We start from the raw sequence: 19,908 nt of genomic DNA, 5'->3' as shown, positions 1-19,908 counted from the left end.
GGACGGTTTCTCTAGTTTAAGAGAATTTGATCCATCAGTGTTAAGATTTATCATTGGATACTAATGTGGTTCTGGTGCCTACATTTGTTTATGGAATAGAGAACAAACTTAAGCATGAAGTTTAAAGACTATGAAAAAAATGTGGATATATTTGATCAGTTTGTGCAAATCAGGAAAAAGCAACTGTAAAAAGAATCACAAATGACTTTACAGACTTATATCTATTAAAATGCAAAAGGAAAAAGGAAAGAGAAATCTTTCTCAATATGTCCTGTTCTTACAGTTCTTTCTGATATGAAAATAAAAACCACACGAAAACATAAAAACAGTATTATGTTAAGAACTGTCTTTCATGGAAACCTGATGAAAATTTACAGCTAGAAAAGTTTAATGAATATAACTATACCTGTTAAGTCAACCTTATGAAAAATAGCAATGGTTTAACCCATTTAAATAAGATTCATATACTTTTAATCTTAAGGTGTTATAGAATTCCTAGAAATAATGTTCTTTTGAAATATTAATACTTATAAAAAGAGCCATTAAAATATATAAGGGGAATTACTTTAATAAAACTGTAAATACATCTGAAACTACATTGATGAAAGCCAAAACCAAACCTAACTATAATCATTCTTAGATTATAAACTTCAAAAATCTTTTTACAGCATTTAGGAGTTGAAGTGGAGCTCCATGGCAGAGCACTTTCCTAACATGTGTAAAGTACTGGGGCTTGATCCTTAGCACCACACAGAAAGATAAATAAATAAAAATCTTTCATGGCATTTAAATGAATATTATTCAAGTAGTATAAAAAGCAGATTACATCAACTTTTATTTTGTTTTATTCAATTCTACTAGATAATTCCAGGAGTGCTAAGAGCAAAGATTATAGGTAACTAAAACATCGGATCCAATGATCATGAGTAAGATGTATTTTTTATAAGAGTATAAATATGAAAGCTCAACAATTATACGAATGAACTGCTATGTTTCTTTTCACTTAATCAACATGGAAAACAGTTATGATTTTAAGATTACATATGACCTAAGTTTCTCATAGATTTATTTTACATGTTTGTCTAAAAAAAGTTATGTCATGTTCATTTTCATAACAATCTTACTTATTAGTGAAATGAAAAACAGATTACCAGAAGTTGGAGATTTGCAGCGATCCTCTGGGATGACCGTCCCTTCAGTAATATCGCACAGACCTGCTAAAAAAACAAGAAAGAACAAAGATCAAATCATACCACACATATGTATACAAGGGAAGGTGGGATCCACTGCCTTTTTACTACCATCCATATAAAAAACTGAGGCAGATAAATGGACTATTGGTACTGATGCTATATAAGGCTTGAGATAGGAATATTTTGATACTAAAACATCTCAAACTAACAAAATAATAAGCTAAAAAATTAATGAAAACATAGTTTAGAAACAGGATTTCCAAATTAGAAAAATTATTATTCTCAAAGAACATTAAACATAATGCAAGACTTGTGTAAAATTGGAAGTGTGGAAGACATTTTGAATTTTCAAGGAAGGAACAAGTACTTGTTACTAAGCCTGAGATAATTTTCACATCATAAAGGCCCTCAACTCAAACCCCAAAGTGATTTCCTCTAATAAATATATCTTGAAAAATACTAGTTTTGTCTGTTTTATTAATTATAGTGATACTTTACATAGCAATACAAAGTATGTATTACATATAATTGAGTACAAGGCAAGTATTCAATAAGTATTTGTTGAATGAGTGAATATAATCCATCTACTCTTACAACCAGAATCAGTTCAACAAATATTCCTAACAGTATAGCTATCCAGGTGCCTTTTAAATTCTTTAGTAGTTTAATCCACAGCAACAAATTAGGAAGACAATATTATCTTCATTTGACAGGAGAAACTGAAGAAGGTGTCTTATACAAGGATAAACATTAAATTACATCTGAGACTGTTTAAACACTGGTGGAAAGTACTTTACACATTATACAAAATTTTACTTAAAAATAACTTGTTTGGCCTGGCTAAGGGGCAGTGTCAAGGCCACAGGTTCAAGCCCTAGTGCTGGCATGGACCATGCATACATAAGCACACGTGCGCACGCGTGCACACACACACACACACACACACACACACAGGTGCTGCTGAAGATAAGACAGTTGAAAGGGGTGCCATTGATCAAGGTGTATTGTATTCATATGCTGCTTTGTTAAATGCCAACATCTCTGTATGACTGCTTAAGAAAAACAATAATTTAAAAGAAAAAAAACCCGCTTTAAAAATAAAGAGGAATTACTACTACAACAGAAAAATGATTTGAAATGTATCATACTTGTCATACTAGTGTAGTCAGCAGTTTGTGACATTTAATACAAACTTAATTGTAGGCAATAGTAAGAGAACTACCACTTGAGTGACAACAATGCTCCAGTCACAAACAGGCTGGTGTGCTGCCTCACTAGCTGTCACACTAACTTGATGAAGGAGAGATCATGTCCATTTCACAAATGAGGCAAAGCCTCAGAAGAATATTCCCCTAGTATCACTGACTTTAGACCAGCATAGAAAAATCTATAAATAACCTTCTGAATCTAGTCTGCTATGGAATGTAATAAAAAAAAAACTTTTAAATGGGGCCAATTTTGATGCCATCTCATTTAGATAGGAATCTGAATTTATTTTTTAAATACTCAACATATAGAACTACGTGTTATTCAACACAATATATCCATCAACAAATTAAAATGGCATGCTTCAATAAGACTGTATTTAACAAACCCAGGCTGTGACCCAGATTTGGTCCACGGGTCGTATTTTGCTAACTCAAGGTTTAATTAATCTGCAATTATCAAAGCAAACTAAGTATTAAGATTACGATCACCTGTCTGATTCAGAATTATGTAATTTTTTAAAATCAAATATAAACTCCAGGAACTACTATGTCAGTAGTAATAACCCACTAATATAGTTATGAGATTAGAAAAGTAAAATTGATTATGCTCACAAAACTCATAGTGAGACTCTGCTGCCATCTGTCGATCGTGTTTCTTTTCTGTATGCATGCAGGCATACAGAACATACCAACTCATCTTAGAATTATGACTATTTTGTACATCAAATTAACTGATTAGTGAAATATCTGACCTCTTTCCACTTAGGGTACTTTTAAATTAATAAATTGCCAGGCACCAGTGGTGGCCCTTTCTATAATTTTGATTATTCAACCATAGTCTAAAAAATGTTACAGGGAAAATTTGACAAATAATTCATTAGTTTTAAATTAGGCACCATTCTGAGTAGAGTGATGAAGCCTCTCACTGTTTTACACAAAATGTAAATCATTATATCAGCATAATAAAGAAACTGCCTCAGTAGCTGTCTCATTCAGGGATCTATTATCAAATTACAGCAGCAGGTATAATACAAGTAATTGACAAGAGTAGTGATTCTGGTATGCAAACAAAGCCACAAGGTAGTTCTTTTAAGATCAGTTCATATCCTCACAAAAAGAATAAGAGAGGCAACATACAAACTTTTACTATAGTACACTGTAACACTATTGTTCACTTTATCATTAGTTATTGTGTATAGTCTTTCTGTGCCTAATTTCTACAATAAACTTCATCAAAGGTGTGTATATATACAATTGGGAACAATCCATGGCTTCAGACATCCACTAAAATTCTTGTAGCACACCTCCCTCCTGCAGGTGGGGGCTGTTGTATTGTATTTTCTATTTCTCATAATACACTATATACACACAGAAAAATTTAACTTGTATTTCTGGTGTCTTAGTGATACATCCTTTTCTACTTTATTAAAAACACAAAAACACTGAAGACTTCAAAATAATTGCAATTATGATCTTAAAATTTCATTTGCACACCATTCTACTCATAGACTTTGAAAAAGAAAAAAATATTTCCCTAAAATCTAGATATAGATTTCTGTAGCTTATTTCTTTAAGTTGTTAATTTCCAAGAACAAAAGTTTTCTCACAAGTCTTATTTCAAGCTCTCTAACATCTTATTTACAATGATAGAATAGAAACGTCTTTTGTTTTGCCCTTCTCTTTCTGAATAAAAAAAAATGAACAAAAAAACAAGACCTTTATAATCCTAAATTCATTCTCAGTAGAAACAAGAACTGTAGCAGCTAAATGACAGTTCTAGAATTTTCATGATAAAGCCACGGGCCATATTTTAGGCATCAGTTTAAGCTCAGGTGTAAATACTTACATTATAAAATTAATTCATGAGTGACACTAAATTCATAGCGAAAATACAATCTTATCTATAAGCAGTAAAAAAAAATTCTTCACTGAGACTAATTAAGATTTGAAGAACAATTTGATGCTTATACTATATTTCAAAAAGAGTATCTAAAAATATATACCTATCAGCAAGACTACCATTTATCAGTGAAATTAAATAATTTTACTATGAATTATCCTACAATTAATTAATAAAAGAGTATCATCTAGATCCAAGGCTCATATATTCTTAATGTTATTTTAAAGCTTATTTAAAAACTTTTTCAGTGCTAGGACCAAACACAGGTCTTGGCACGTTAGCCAAGTTCTGTCAATCTTTAGCCCTAAGTCTTTTAATGTTTACTGACGAAATCCTAAATATTAAAATATTAAGGCACAGTCACTATGGGTAAACACCTTAAACTAATGAAAATTCAAACAGTTGTATGTTTAACATCTAGTATGCCAACATGAAACAAAGCAAATAATAATGAAATTTAAGAAATGAAATATAAGAAAAAAATTTAATTGCATGGTAAATTTTATCTAAAGATAAGCAATTTTATGTTAGCTACTATAAAGTATAATGGAGAAAGCAATTAGTTAATTTTAAGACTAATACTTTTTTTTACAAATTTATAAAAGCCTGAAGTGTTTATTGTTGTTTTTCTGTGTTTTTCTTGCTTGTTTGTTTGTTTTTTGCCAGTCCTGGGGCTTGGACTAAGGGTCTGATCACTGTCCTTGGCTTCGTTTTGCTTGAGGATAGCACTCTGCCACTTGAACCACAGAGTCACTTCCAACTTTTTTCTGTTTATGTGGTGCTGAGGAATCGAACCCAGGGCACAGGGCATGCTAGACAAGCACTCTACCACTGAGCCACATTCCCAGCCCCACGCCTGAAGTTTTCGAACTTATCTGTTCTAATGTTCTAATACTAAATATTACTTTTTTTGCCTTATAAAAATTGGGTAGAAACACTGCACTTTTACAGTTGCTTGCTGGTGGCTCACATCTATAATCCTAGCTACCCAGGTAGCTGAGATGGGAGGATGATGCTTTGAATCCAGCCTGGGTAGTAAAGTCCATGAGTCTCTTATCTCCAATTAACCACAAGTAAGCTGGAAGTGGAGCTGTGGCTCAAGTGGTAGAGCATTAGCAGTGACAGACAAAGTTGAGTGAGAGTGCAAGAACCTGAGTTGAAGCCTTGGTATTGGCACAAACACACACAAAACAAACAGAATCTAGGGCCAAGGGCTCATGCCTATAATCCTAGCTACTCAAGAGTCTCAAATCTGAAAATCTTGTTTGAAGCCAGCAGGCCAGAAGAGTTCTTCAAATTTTTATTTCTAATCCAGCAAAAAGCCAGAAGTGGAGGTGTGGCTTAAGTGGTACAGAGCCCGCTTAATTGACAAAAAAACAATCAAAAGTACGAGGCCTTGAGTTCAAGCCCCAGTACCAGCACAGAAAGAAAGACAAACAAAAATAGTTGTTTTCACATTCATGTTATGAGATGAATTTAAGTAATGAGTATAGTGTTTTAGATATAAAATATTTTAGTTAATATACTGTTAAAATTAATGAAGGAATAACAATAAATGCACAAAGAACAAATATGCCAAGACATGAATGACTTACTTAAAACAGAAGAACGAAGCTTTTTCACAGACCCAGAATATAAGCTAGAAAGGCCGCACATGCAAGAAGTCACATTCAGCGTACCTTAGTGAAGTAATGAAAAGGGGAAGGAAACAAAGGAGACAGAGATACTAGAATTCTGGGTATAGTAATCTCTGCTGAAGATATTATATGACAAATGATCAGACTCACAAATAAAAATGCAAAACAAACTTTGAAAAGAAAATTTCAATTGTCAAGCCAAAAATGACAGAAAGGTCTGTAGCATCTTTTTTTCTTGTCTCACGTGTTAATAACCAGTAGCACTAGCTACTAATGTATTACTGAAAGCAACTGTAATAAATTTTACTTAAGAACGTATATATTCCTATACTCCTGTGTATTAATCTCAGGACCTTACAGATGCTAGGCAAGCATTCTATCACTAAGCTATACACCTTGAGCTATGAGAATGTTAACTCAGAGAGACTGAGTTATAAACTATACACCATTTTCCCCTTCAAAAGCACAGAGGTATTCTATAAGTGAGTCTAAAGCCACAAACAGGGCTCTCCTCATTCTTGGAGGAAGAGTAGGCCCAGGAAAAACTGAGGCCACATGCCAGCTACTGCATGCCCTGTGTGCCATGTACTGCGAATCATGACAAAAAATGTGCAAGAAGAAATACACAAATATCTAACTATACTCATTTGTCCTATGAGGAGTTAATGAAAACTAATTATCTAGCAAACATAAACATTGCTACAATTTTAAATAAGCCTGAGCTTACATGGACTCAAGTCTGAGAATGTGACATATATATAACACATTTATAATCTTTTTGCTTCAACATTAAAAAAGTTAATGATTCCTATGAATTACATGGTTGAAACAATGAAATTATTACTCTCACAGAGATCAAATAATATAAAAAGCAAAATTTTGAAATTAACTGTTGTGTAATAATTAGACAAATATTCCTTCCATTATAACTTCGCTGAAGAACCATGACACTGTAGTTCTTTGCTGGCATTAAATAAAATCCTAGAATATTAAAACAGAAGAAAAAACCAGTAATACAAAGCAAATATGACTCATAGCTGTTGATGTTTGCTTATTAAAAAAAGCACTATCGGATAAGCTACTTCTCTAATGGAATCACTTGCATTTACAGAAGTCAGCATTTATGGAAATCCTAATACTCAGGATGTGCTTTTTATTTTACCTCCAGAAGGTTGTCGAGATTTACGAGGAGACCGAGGTTCTCTCCGGTAAGGATCATTTGAGCCATATAACTCGATAGTCCCCAGGTTCAGTAAGACTGTTTTCTGCAGGTAGTCAACCATAGCAATGCCATTGCAGTTGCCAAAAACCACACTGAAAATAGGAAAGAAGTAAAACATTTACCACAAGTGATCTAACAGAATGTAACATAGTCCAGATGGTCAAAGAAAGAAGCATGAAAAGTCTTCCAGGAAAAAAAACTTTTGAAAACAAAAGGCAGACAGGAAAACAAAGATTACATCTGTCTCTCATGTAGCTATTTAAATCTTCTGAATACATTACATATCTAGCATCAATAAATAATTATCACCATCATTTATAAAAAAATGGACACAGAAGTTGAAACTTGATCAAAAGTATGAATTCTCCACAGAAGGCAATGAAGTATGTATTCTTGTGCCCTGGATGTATCGTATGGAGCACCTTAAAGGAAGACAGTCCCATCTAACTAGGAGAATAAGGAATTATATGCTGGAGGAAGTTTTATGATCCATATATTCAGGAATAAAAAAAGTGTAAGTCTTGGAAGACATCATCTTGAATATTCAAAATATCTCCTCAATTATGGATCATCAATGACAAATGAATTTACTATGAATAAAAGATCTCAAGATCTCTTATGCCAGAAGTTGGAAACTAATACACACAAAGGAGCATTATGAGTAGTAAAAGAAGCAAGGTTCTTTGAATGATTTGAAAAGTGTATGGGTATCTAGAGGAAAACCTTCGATTCGGATTATGTAATACTGGCAATGAATTCAGATTTTTTAAATGCACAGAAGCACCAAACAAAACACAACTCTTAGCTAATAACTTCTGCAATCAATTGACTTCCAATTCATTTTGATTTTTGTTTTTGCTTTTGTTGTTTGTGGGACTTGAACTCAAGGAGGGCCTGGGCTCTGTCTCTGAGCAATTTTACTCAAGGCCAGCACTCTATCACTTTGAGCCACAGCTCCACTTCCTGTTTTGGAGTGATTAATTGGAGATAGGAGTCTTATGGAGACTTTTCTGTTCGGACTGGCTTCAAACCATGATCTTAAGATCCTAGCCTTCTGAATAACTAAGATTACAACCATGAGTCACCAGCACCTGACTTCATTTTGAGATTTTCTATTGGCTCTTTTTCATATTGTTTTCTTTACTGTTTTGGGGAAATACATTTTTAAACAAACAGTTGTATGGTTTTACATACAAGCAGCAGATAAAAGAGAGCAGAATAGACTATTTCAGACTGTAACAGTCTATACCAGATGAAGTGCAGGAGATAGAGCAAGTGGAGACAGCAATCAAGAAAAAGATAAGAGTTCCTAAGGTTATACCCAGGAGAATAAGAGGGACCAGCACTTGATGACCAGTGCTGGGAGGGAACATTGTGCATGTAGTACCAAAGACTGCAGTGTTTGGAGAAAGAAAACATAAGAAAAGCCTTACACAAGTACTGTAACAAAAATCATGTGTCCATACATTTCATATTCGAAGGCAAACATTAATCTTAAAACAAACATTATATTGAAGAATACTTTGGTACATTACTACTATCTTTGCACTTCCTAAAAGTTGAACAAATGACAGAGTTATAGATCAGTTACTTACAGAAGCTTTTTGTAACAGTTTTCTAGGTCCATGCTGTTAAGACTTTCATGATTTGTATTTCTGGGCAGACATCCCAGAGAGGATATACTGATTTTAAAAGTTTACCTCAAATATTTCATTTAGTTATTACTGATTATTAGTCTGTGAGCTATTTTATCAGGAAGCAGAGTATATATACCCATAGTAAATTATTCAGAAATTAGGTTCCAAATAAATGTTAAATTTAGTTTGAAATTATAGTCAGAGTAATATTTTGGGTAATGACAGAACAAAAACCATCCCTTCTGTTTTTAAGCAATATAATGGATGAACTACTACAGAGATGGAAAAATAACACCTAATACTTACAGTCCATAGGAAGAATTGACTGCCAGGCTCGTGATTTGTTGTGGTGGTTCTCCACCTACCCATACCAACTGAATAACTAGTTCTGTCTGGTAGCCTGGAGACTGTTTAAGTGGTGAATTTTTAACTCTGAAAAAGAGAAAATGTGTTACCTTTTAAAGTCATTTTTCAATTAACTGACTACATTATAGAAAGCCATACATGTCATATAAGAATAATTTTATATATGAAAGTACATTAGATTAAGAGGTTAAAAAAATCAAAATTCTGTCCTCTAGAAACATTTTATGTAGTTAGAAAGACTAAAATGTACATGAAGATATAATTCTATATAAAAATTATACTCAATTCAACATATAAGAAAAGAAGGCAGCAATAGAGAAGAATAAAGAAATTGGAAGAGGGTTGGGTATAGTGGCTCATTGTAATCCCAGGTACTTGGAAGGTTGAAGGTAGGAGGTTCAAGTCTAAGGCCAGCTCTGAGTGAAGATGTGAGGCCCTATCTGAAAAATAACTACAGCAGAAAGGGTTGGAGATGTGACTAGCCTACCTAGAAAGCACAAAGCCTTGTTTTCAAATATCAGCATTGCCAAAAGAAGAAACCTAAACCCTACAAACAAACAAAAACAAAGAGAGACAAAAATGAGGAGTGAAAAATAGCAAATAATGGTGGGGAGCAGCATGAGGATAAGCAGCAGCACAGAAATTAGGAGGAAAAAAATGTAAGCATAAGTTGGAAAAGGAGACTTCAAACTTATCATTTAACTAAGAAATTTAACTAAGAAACTTTTACTGTAGCTTTAAAAGTGCTCACGATTTATCTAAATTAAAAGACCAATGCAAAACAGTTTTGTTTCTTTTATAACTTACTTTAAACAAGGAACATTGTCACGAAGCCCATCGGATGAACTGCTACTGGTAGACGGATGCGACTGAGGGGGAATGGGATTGGACCCTCCTACAGGTGTTGACAAGGGTGGTGGCTGCTCACTCTCTGGAGTTTCCATGTCATTTATTTCATATAACAATCGGACCTCAAGCATCTGTCATAAAAGTAATTACTAATAGTCATCTTACTATAATTCACACACACAAACCTAAAATTCTGTGAAAAAATATTCCTAAAGATAAAAATTTAACAATTTCTAGAGTTAAAAGTAAAAAAGGAGGAGGGAGGCTGGGAATATGGCCTAGTGGTAGAGGGCTTGCCTCATATACATGAAACCCTGGGTTCGATTCCTCAGCACCACACATATAGCAAAGGCCAGAAGTGGCGCTGTGGCTCAAGTTGGCAGAGTGCTAGCCTTGAGCAAAAAGAAGCCAAAGACAGTACTCAGGCCCTGAGTAAAAGCCACAGGACAGGCAAAAAGTAAAATAAAATAAAATAAAGCATACACACACAAATATGATTTTACAAGGTAAAGAACACCAAATTAGTGAATACTCATACTACTATTAGTTTTTCTTAAATAAAACAAAATATACTTAACAACTGAAATAGTCACTTCAAATATATACCTCAAATGCTATTTTTCTTTCTGTTTTACTTGCATACATTATTTATACAAGTGGGATTTCAGTGTGGTATTTCCACACGTGTGTGTGTGTGTATATATATGTATATATACACATATATGTTTGGTTTTTTATGCTCAAGGCTAGCACTCTACCTCTTGAGCCAATGAGCCACAAGTGCCACTTCCAGCTTTTTTTCTCTTCATGTGGTGCTGAGGAATTGAACCCAGGGATTTGTGCATGCTAGGCAAGCACTCTACCACTAAGCCACATTCCCAGTCCTAGTGTGTATATTTTTAAAAAAGAGATAAAAGTACCAAGATATTTACAAAATATCTGTGCAAAACATAATTCACAAATTAAAAAATATGAGGCTGTTGACATGGAAAGCAATTTAAAAGATTAATAATACCGGAATGACTTCAGTAATCACTTCCTGCTTGCTGAATCTATAAATAATGACATGAGCTGAAACTCCAGCTATGCACAGCATTCTACTCTCTGGGCACCAGGAGATGATCTGAATGGCATATGGATCTTCATCAACAATGTCTGTGCTTGGTCTGTCGTCTTTGTTTCTTGACTTTTCAAATACTTTAGATGTTTTTAGTTTATATAGTACTTGTAATGTTACTAGAAAAAAGATGATATCCTGTTACACATTTTAGCATAAAGGATCAATTAGTTAGATTAGTAATGTATGTAAAAAATAGCCTATTTTTACCTAAATCACAGTTTTACTTCTCTTGTTATAGCTACACATTTAAACAATGCATGCATTTGCTCAATGAGGAAAAAAGATGTACTCATCACATTTATTAAAAGAATAAATCCTCCATCATGAGGGATTTAGACAACCTAAAAAAAAAGTGAGCAACAAAAGACTTTGGAAAAAATAGGTAAATACAACAAAAATGCCAAAAGACTATTTTATTTCCTATATATTTTCTCTAGAAAATATAGTGGTATTATCATATATACAACATACAATACAATAAAACAAAGTATCATGAATAAATGGACTATTATGAGTATTTGTCATATATGGTCTACATACACCATCAAAGGTATTCTTTTTTGATATTACGGAATCACTACATGTATTTCGCAAAAACAGTGCAAACATTTGTATTATGTTTAGAATCAAATATGGAAATTTCCATAGATTTGAAACACATTCTTCTATTTCTGATACTGAAGAGAAGGTCTGAAGATATTTTGAAGAAAGTACTGGAGTATCTTCATTGAGAAATATTCTTGACTCACTAATAACTTCAAAAGTATCGTTATTCTTAAAAACCTGAAACTTATAACTTGATAAATTAGTAAATTAAATTTACAGCCTAAAAATTTCAAAAAACATATACTAGTTAATTACTATAAAACAGCTAAATACTAGTTAATTATTATAAAACAGGATATAAGAAAGTGATAAAGTGTGACCATGCGACAAATACTCAAAGTACTTACTTGCAGAAGCATCCCAGAATTTAACTGACCCGTCAGCATGCCTATAAAAAACAAAGGGGTTGAAAATGTGAAGGGAAGGGAAAAAAATATTCTTTCTTCATTCTGCAAATATATTGTTATTTAAAAAGATATTCATCAAGATGAGTAAAGGTAAAAATTGAGTAAATGGACAGATTCCTGGCAATATTTATTTCTTATTATGCTATAACAAAACAGAAAGCTCTACCTGCCAAATCAACTAAACCTCATGTCGTCTTAATTACGTTTAGTTACTTGGTGAAAATAGACTTATACTTACCCTGTGATAATTATTTCTGGGTAACTTTGAGCACCCAAGCCCCAATTACCTCCACTAATGGGCCATTCCTTTAAAAAAAAAAAAAGACACTGTATAAATCCACTTGCAAACATGTTCTGCATATTTTCATGTACTGTAACATGTGTTATATAATATATAACTGAAGACAGAAAACATGTTTTACTTCCAAAAGTGATTTATCACTTTTATCACACCTCAAGGTTATAAATTTAAAACACTGTTAATACCTTTTTGCTGTAACCTTGACGTTTCTGTCTAGCTCCAACAGAATAAAGTGCAGGAATAAGGTCCACAGGACAGTCAGCAAAATATTCACAACATGTAACAGGGGATTCATGTATACTCAAAGGGTAAGGATTTTCAAATATAGGATATCTTTAACAACAGGAAAAAGAAAAACATTTATTTAATGAGCAATAACTTGTAATTAACATGACATGGAAACTTTTTACGAATATACATTCTGCTACAAATATTTAGTTTATATGAACAGACTAATAAGCAAGTTTTTTAAATAATAAAAGATGCTCAATTATAACACAAAGAATCTGTAGTTGCAGCTATCTTCCACATATTATACCCTAGCAGGGGTAGGAAGCCTCTGGCCTTTGGGCCATGTAATGCCTGAGAAATCATTTGGTACAGGATGGGATATAGCTGCTATATATGCTTCTCAAGGGCTGCCCATGGTTATCTGCTGTAACAATAATTTTGTAGGTACCATGAATGATGCTATAAATATCCAAATGGTCCTTGGCAGATAAAAAGGTTCCCTCCCTGCAAGTACTACATATATATCTTTCCTTCTCATTTATTTACTTCACCAAACTTATAGTAATATAGACATTTTTCTGAAGGACAAACGCTTAGAAAGTATTGTGCCAAAGGCATGCCAGAAAGCACTTGCAGAAGAATTTAAGCTTTGCTCTTAATAATCAAGTTATATAGTTTTCAATAAACCAATACCCAATGAGGATGAAGCATGAAATTTCAGAAATTTAACAAAAACTGACTAAAAGAATGCAAATTAGCTGGGAATTGGCTTAGTAGTAGAGTGCATACCTAGCATGCACGAAGCCCTGGGTTCGATTCCCCAGCACCACATATATAGAAAACGTCCAGAAGTGGCGCTGTGGCTCAAGAGGTAGAGTGCTAGCCTTGAGCAAAAATATGCCAGGGACAGTGCTCAAGCCCTGAGTCTAAGCACCAGGACTGGCAACAACAACAAAAAGAATGCAAATTATATGAGATTCAATATCACAGAAAAATTTAACAGTTAATTAGGATCTGGGTCTGGAGTTTTAGTAGACAGCAAGGTTATGGATATAAATGCAGTTTTCAAAGAAATAAAATAGTTAATCCTACAGTAAAAGAAATCTTTTCCACTATATACTAATGGAATCGCTCACCCAATGTTCTTACCCATTCTGTGCAAGGTCTATTAGTACTAAATCCTTTTCTAGAAGAACAACCACAGCATATGGTTCCTGGAAATCTATAAAAGGAAATGATGCACAAACAAAAATTTTAGTATGCAAGAGGACAACAGAATAAAAATTTGCTACTTGGGTTTTATTTTACTCATTCTCAAGTATTTAACATCCTGATTCTATATTTGAAATAATTTAAGTTTTTTTGTTTTGTTTTGTTTTTGTCTTTTTTTTTTTTTGGCCAGTCCTGGGCCTTGGACTCAGGGCCTGAGCACTGTCCCTGGCTTCTTCCCGCTCAAGGCTAGCACTCTGCCACTTGAGCCACAGCGCCGCTTCTGGTCGTTTTCTGTATATGTGGTGCTGGGGAATCGAACCTAGGACCTCGTGTATCCGAGGCAGGCACTCTTGCCACTAGGCTATATCCCCAGCCCCTTAAGTTTTTGATGAAATAAGTCTACTCTTACTAATATGTGATATTAAACATAAAGTTTACTAATCAAAATCAATTGTTGGGGCTGGGGATATGGCCTAGTGGCAAGAGAGCCTGCCTCGTATACATGAGGCCCTGGGTTCGATTCCCCAGCACCACATATACAGAAAACAGCCAGAAGTGGCGCTGTGGCTCAAGTGGCAGAGTGCTAGCCTTGAGCAAAAGGAAGCCAGGGACAGTGCTCAGGCCCTGAGTCCAAGGCCCAGGACTGGCCAAAAAAAAAAAAAAAAAAATCAACTGTTGAAATAAAATCTGCAGGCTAAGGTAGCATCTCTGTCCTAAAAGAATTAGCACAACAGGACAAGGAAAATACTTAAGGCAACTGAGGTCTTTGTTTTAAATACCAATGGAGAATGAGATTAAAATTCACAAAGCTTACCATTGGGGTATGGAGTTTCACAAAGTGTTAGGAAATCAACAATTGAATAGTCCATTTCCAGCACAGCTGTACTTTTCCCATGCATCACTGTTAAGCAAGGTCTTCTTCCTACAGTATCATATGATAAACCTCCTGATAAAATAATAAAAGGTTCCCTGAAAATAAAATGCAGTTAGAATTATAAAATGGCATAAAGGAGATTATTTTTGATGCATTATAATTTAATATGGTGAAATAATGAAATCTTAAATCTAAAAGTTTTACACACCTTATAGTTGAATATGGAATTCCTATATAGAATTTCTCACTGGATTAAATAAAAGCCAAGTAAATTCCTTCAAAAGTAAACAGCAATAAAAATGATAGGTGACCCAATCTGACTCTCAGACTTCCTTTTGGTCCCTATCACTTTTTCTTTTATTCCCTACAGAAAATAGTCATTAAAAAAAAAAAAAGTTCTCTGGGTTTCTGCAGCTAGATTTGAATGCATAGCTTTTACACTAGTCCTACCCAAGACTAGTCAACAAAGCTCACAAAGAAAATCTTAATGTCTTCAGGCATCTACTAAATGTATGTAATACACTGACTTTTCATGACACATCAAGAATTATTCTAGCTATAGATCACTCCTGATAACTGATCATAGGGCCACTAAAGTAATATCCTATTAACCTGAAAACTTTTTTTTTCTGTGTATTTTTGCAGATATACTATCAAACCTTAACTTATAGCACAGATCCTTTGAACCAGGACCAAAACTCAAAACTAGAGAAAGTCAGATCATAAGAAAAGCCAATCAAAAAATGACATTTTGCCTTAAAAGTTACAATCAATAAACACATCTAAATCTACATCTAAGCAGATGAAAGCTTATGGATCTCAGTGAAAATGCTAGAATATGGGACCTTGTTAGTATTTCTAATATTCACTTTCTCTACATATAATGGAAGTTGAGGATTAAGCTCTAAACTGAAAAATCGCAAATGTCAGTATCTACATTATTGCATGTATGAATAATCTTCTAAACATTCACCTTTTTTTTCAGAAGAAAATTACAATTCAATTTCAGAGGAAACACAATTTTGACAAATTTTAAATGTAAATGACTAATAACTAATTTGAAATCTGTGCCCTCATAGTTGGCATCAAATGGATAATTTTGTTGAAAAGATAAAAGCTTATTTTGCTGGTTATATGTCAGTTCAATAGGTGCATGTGCACACATGATTCTACGGTTTGTTAAGTGTCTCCCAAGTCCCATGTGTTGAAGGCTCAGTACCCAGCTTACAGTACCATGAAGGAAGTGGTGGAACCTTCAAGCGCTGGGGCCTAGTGGGAAGCAGTGCAATCAGGGGCAAGGGACGTTTTTGGAAGGACACACTGGGACCACAACACCTTTTCTTCCCTCTTCATTTCCTTTTGAAATGAGCAGCTTCTTCTGCAATGCATTCTCACTAAGATACATGGTGAGGATATATATACATATATACGTATATACACATACGTACATATGTGTGTATATGTACAGACCCACACATGTGTACACACACACACACATTTTGGGGCCATAAGCTGTAAAACATTAGGTCAATTAACTATGGGCTAAAATCTCAACACTGTGAGGAAAGATAAACCTTTCTTCTTTATAAAGAAGGGATTTTTCTTTATTTCTTTCTTCTATTTCTTCATTATTCAGGGATTTTTGGTACAATGACAGAATGCTGACTAAAACAATTGGTTACATTGAAAAGCAAACTCAAAATTATTAATACATTCTTTTTACTAGGCTTTTGGAGCCATTATATAAAAATAGAACAACCAAATCCAGCAGCTAAACAAAATGAATCCTAATTTAAAGGAGAGGAAAAAAGGATATTTTAAATATGGGAGATAAACTAAAACATTCTTCTATGCTAATATAGTCTAGTGACCATAATTTGAGAGTCACTTCCCTATACTACATAAATTCACACAGACTTTTCCAAGGTAATTAAAAACAGAAATGAAAGAATGAAGTTTCTTTGAAGATTAAAGACATGTAGAAGTTTTAAAGAAGAATTTTGAAAGTTACATCAGGGCTGGGGATGTGGCGGTGAGTGCTTGCACGAAGTCCTTGGTTTGATTCCTCAGCACCAGAAAAAGCCGGAAGTGGTGCTGTGGCTCAAGAGGTAGAGTGGTAGACTTGAACAACAAAAAAAGAAGCAACCGGACAGTGCTCATGCCCTGAGTCCAAGCCTCAGGACTGGCAAAAAAATAAAAATTAAAAAAAGTTACATTTTATGTATTTACACTTAAATAGAATATTGGGTACATACAAAATATTTTATTTATATTGTAAAAACCATCTCATTCATTCTTATGCCTAATTAATATAGTGACAGTGTCTTCAAATGACTGAAAAACATCCTGTTACATTAAAGTGCATTTATTTTAGTGACTACCACCAAGTATTCTTATGGGATTTACTTGCTAAAGAATAAAGCTTTTAGAAATAGTATATATAGAAAAGGTAAACAAAAGTATAAATCTTTCCTTTACTGTTTATGCTACATTTTTTCATCAGACAATAAAAATATTGTTTCCAAAATTAAACAAAACCTATGAAGTTTGACCAAAAAAAAATAAGTATAACTTTCCAAGACTACTAAAAACAAGAACAAAGTATTTCATCCTAAATTTACCTGTTTTATGTTATTTTATTTAAAGATACAGTGAACTCAAGATTAGGGCAGACTATTTTAAAGTAGGTCTTTAAAACTAATAGTAAAATGCCATTTGAGTAATTACAAACAACAAATATTAACAATGAAAGAAAATTTTACCCAGATCGAGTCGTTTTGAATTCCACCTTGAGGATAGGTTTACATGGCTCTGGCTTCTTCCCATCTTTTAACTGTTTTCCTAAAATAGATTTTCCTCTATTAGATTCTAAAATTCCAAGTCACTCTACATTCTTACATCAGCAGTGCACATAAAGTGAAATGAAATTAAATCCACCATTCCATTAAGTCACTTTAAATTCTTACATTTGTAATTTACAAAATCAAAATGAAATATAATGAAATCTACCATCAAACATTTTAAAGCAATTCAGTAATAGTACGGAGTATAAAATATTTTGTAACAATCAAAAAATTAAAATCCACTGCTGAATAATTTAACATTTATGTGATAAAAATCTTACTATGACAAATGACAATCTTCCTAATGTTCTTAATTACAGCTAAGTAAAATTGAATTTCACTTTGCTAAATGAATAAAAACTTTAATACAGCAAAATTGAGACAATAAACTTATATTCACTTCCACCAAAATGACAAGCTATAAGATGAAATCCTTTGTTAATATATTTATTATCTCCCAAAGTAAATTCTACCCATTTACTATCCAAAAGACTTTAAAATAAGCCAACCTTTATAACATGTGTCTGAAACAAAGAAAAGCTTGTTTTAGAAATTTACTACTCTCAATACTGTTATATTTATTTATTCTGGCAAGTCACAACACATGAGGATACTTTGAGAATCTCCAACACACCTGTTCCCTCTCACAGATTTATTTCTTCTCCATAGCACATATCACATTCAAATAGCATTCATAGCTCAGTTAGTTTGTTTATTGTTTGGCTTTGCTTTCCAGGAAAGCAAAGTTTTTTGAATACATGTCTGTGTGTTCTGTTGTAACTGTCATGGAAAAACACTCTTTTTTTTTGGCCGGTCCTGGGCTTTGGACTCAGGGCCTGAGCACTGTCCCTGGCTTCTTTTTGCTCAAGGCTAGCACTCTACCACTTGAGCCACAGCGCCACTTCTGGCCATTTTCTGTATACGTGGTGCTAGGGAACCGAACCTAGGGCTTCATGTACGGGAGGCAAGCACTCTTGCCACTAGGCCATATCCCCAGCCCCGGAAAAACACTCTTAACATATAGTATCACCCAATAATTACTTAGTCAGTGAATAAATTAATGGCTATTTCTATGAAATAATGCTGAGAAAGGTTGTACCACTTTGAACTTCTATCAGGAGTCTAGAAGGTCAATTTGCCAAGGGCTAGTACATTAGGAAAATGTAACAATCTGGAACATTTGTGTAGCTAATATCAAAGCATCAAAACACATAAAACAAAAACTGATGAAATATAAGGAGAAAATGCAACCGCAATTGCTAGAAACTTTAAGACTTCAATTTCAATAATGTAGGAAACTGAACAGAAGATCCACAAGGAAACACAACAACTTTAACTACACTTAATAGACATCTATTCTTTTTAGTATAGATAAAACATATCAGGCAGACTATATGTTAGACCATAACATATATCTCAATAAAATTTAAAGAATATATAAAAAACAAATGTGCTAATCAAAACAGAATGAAGTTGGAAGTACACAGTGGGAAAAAATGGGAGATGCTAAAAAAAAAGTGAAAATTACACGAAACATTATTAAATAGCCAGTGGATTAAAAGACAGTATCAAGAGAAAAATGAGAAGACCCTTTAAAAGGGAACAAAAAAAGTAAGTAATCCTTATTTATGTAGATTGCTCAGGAAACAAGGAGCTAAGACTCAAAACTTCAGAACCAGAAAAAACAATTACAAAAGACTCTGCGAACAACAACCAAAGGGATACCTTCGAGGAAAACAGCAAATTAATAGAAAGGCATTATTATTGAACCAATTTAAGAAGAAATAGACAATCTGAAAAGAAATATAACTAGTAAAGAGATGTAAGTATTTTTAAAAATAAACACTACCCACACAGAAAATCCTGCTGGTTATGAAGAAAACAGCTTTTTACATATGGTTTAAGATGTATTAGAAATAGAAGCAACTATACCCCTATATATTTACTCCACAGAAAGAAAAGGATTTATTCCTAGGGAACATATACAAGGACAGTGCTGTAGCATAATGTTCAGTGATAAAAAGCCAGGGATTAAGTGAACATCCACTAGTTTGAAAAGGAAGGTAGTGACACGAGTCACCAGCTATGAAAGTCATTAAAATAACAGAATTAAAGCTACACCAGGGGACTTCAAGGGATTTTCTTAAAATACAGTGGATTCAGGAGAACAGAATGAAAAATAGATTTCTTGAAATTTTATAAACAATGACCATAAAAGACAAATCTCATGTTTACATGTATGCATATTAATATACACTAATTTTAGAAATCCATACATTTTGAAAGAACAACTGTAGGAATT

General features: G+C 33.5%; 1 protein-coding gene across 5 annotated transcripts in view; it reads right to left on the bottom strand.

Moving 5' to 3' along the window:
* The window catches only part of Stxbp5 (syntaxin binding protein 5), a 99,899-nt gene that overhangs the window by 32,356 nt on the left and 47,635 nt on the right, over nt 1-19,908 (bottom strand). For 3 of the 5 annotated variants that reach the window (XM_048354253.1, XM_048354255.1, XM_048354256.1), the window contains exons 9-19: nt 17,526-17,604; nt 14,704-14,858; nt 13,827-13,899; nt 12,632-12,779; nt 12,384-12,451; nt 12,086-12,126; nt 11,028-11,248; nt 9,971-10,143; nt 9,104-9,229; nt 7,101-7,252; nt 1,152-1,217 (exon numbers count right to left, since the gene is read on the bottom strand). In XM_048354253.1, coding sequence (XP_048210210.1) covers nt 1,152-1,217; nt 7,101-7,252; nt 9,104-9,229; nt 9,971-10,143; nt 11,028-11,248; nt 12,086-12,126; nt 12,384-12,451; nt 12,632-12,779; nt 13,827-13,899; nt 14,704-14,858; nt 17,526-17,604 — 1,302 coding nt within the window. The remainder of the gene's footprint in view (nt 1-1,151; nt 1,218-7,100; nt 7,253-9,103; nt 9,230-9,970; nt 10,144-11,027; nt 11,249-12,085; nt 12,127-12,383; nt 12,452-12,631; nt 12,780-13,826; nt 13,900-14,703; nt 14,859-17,525; nt 17,605-19,908) is intronic. The other 2 variants (XM_048354254.1, XM_048354257.1) reach the window with 1 other exon arrangement.

This window comes from Perognathus longimembris, chromosome 9, assembly GCF_023159225.1.
Source record: "Perognathus longimembris pacificus isolate PPM17 chromosome 9, ASM2315922v1, whole genome shotgun sequence".
Taxonomy (NCBI): Eukaryota; Metazoa; Chordata; class Mammalia; order Rodentia; family Heteromyidae; genus Perognathus; species Perognathus longimembris.
Note: the sequence above shows the minus strand (reverse complement) of the source record. Positions and strands in the feature narration are given on the sequence as shown.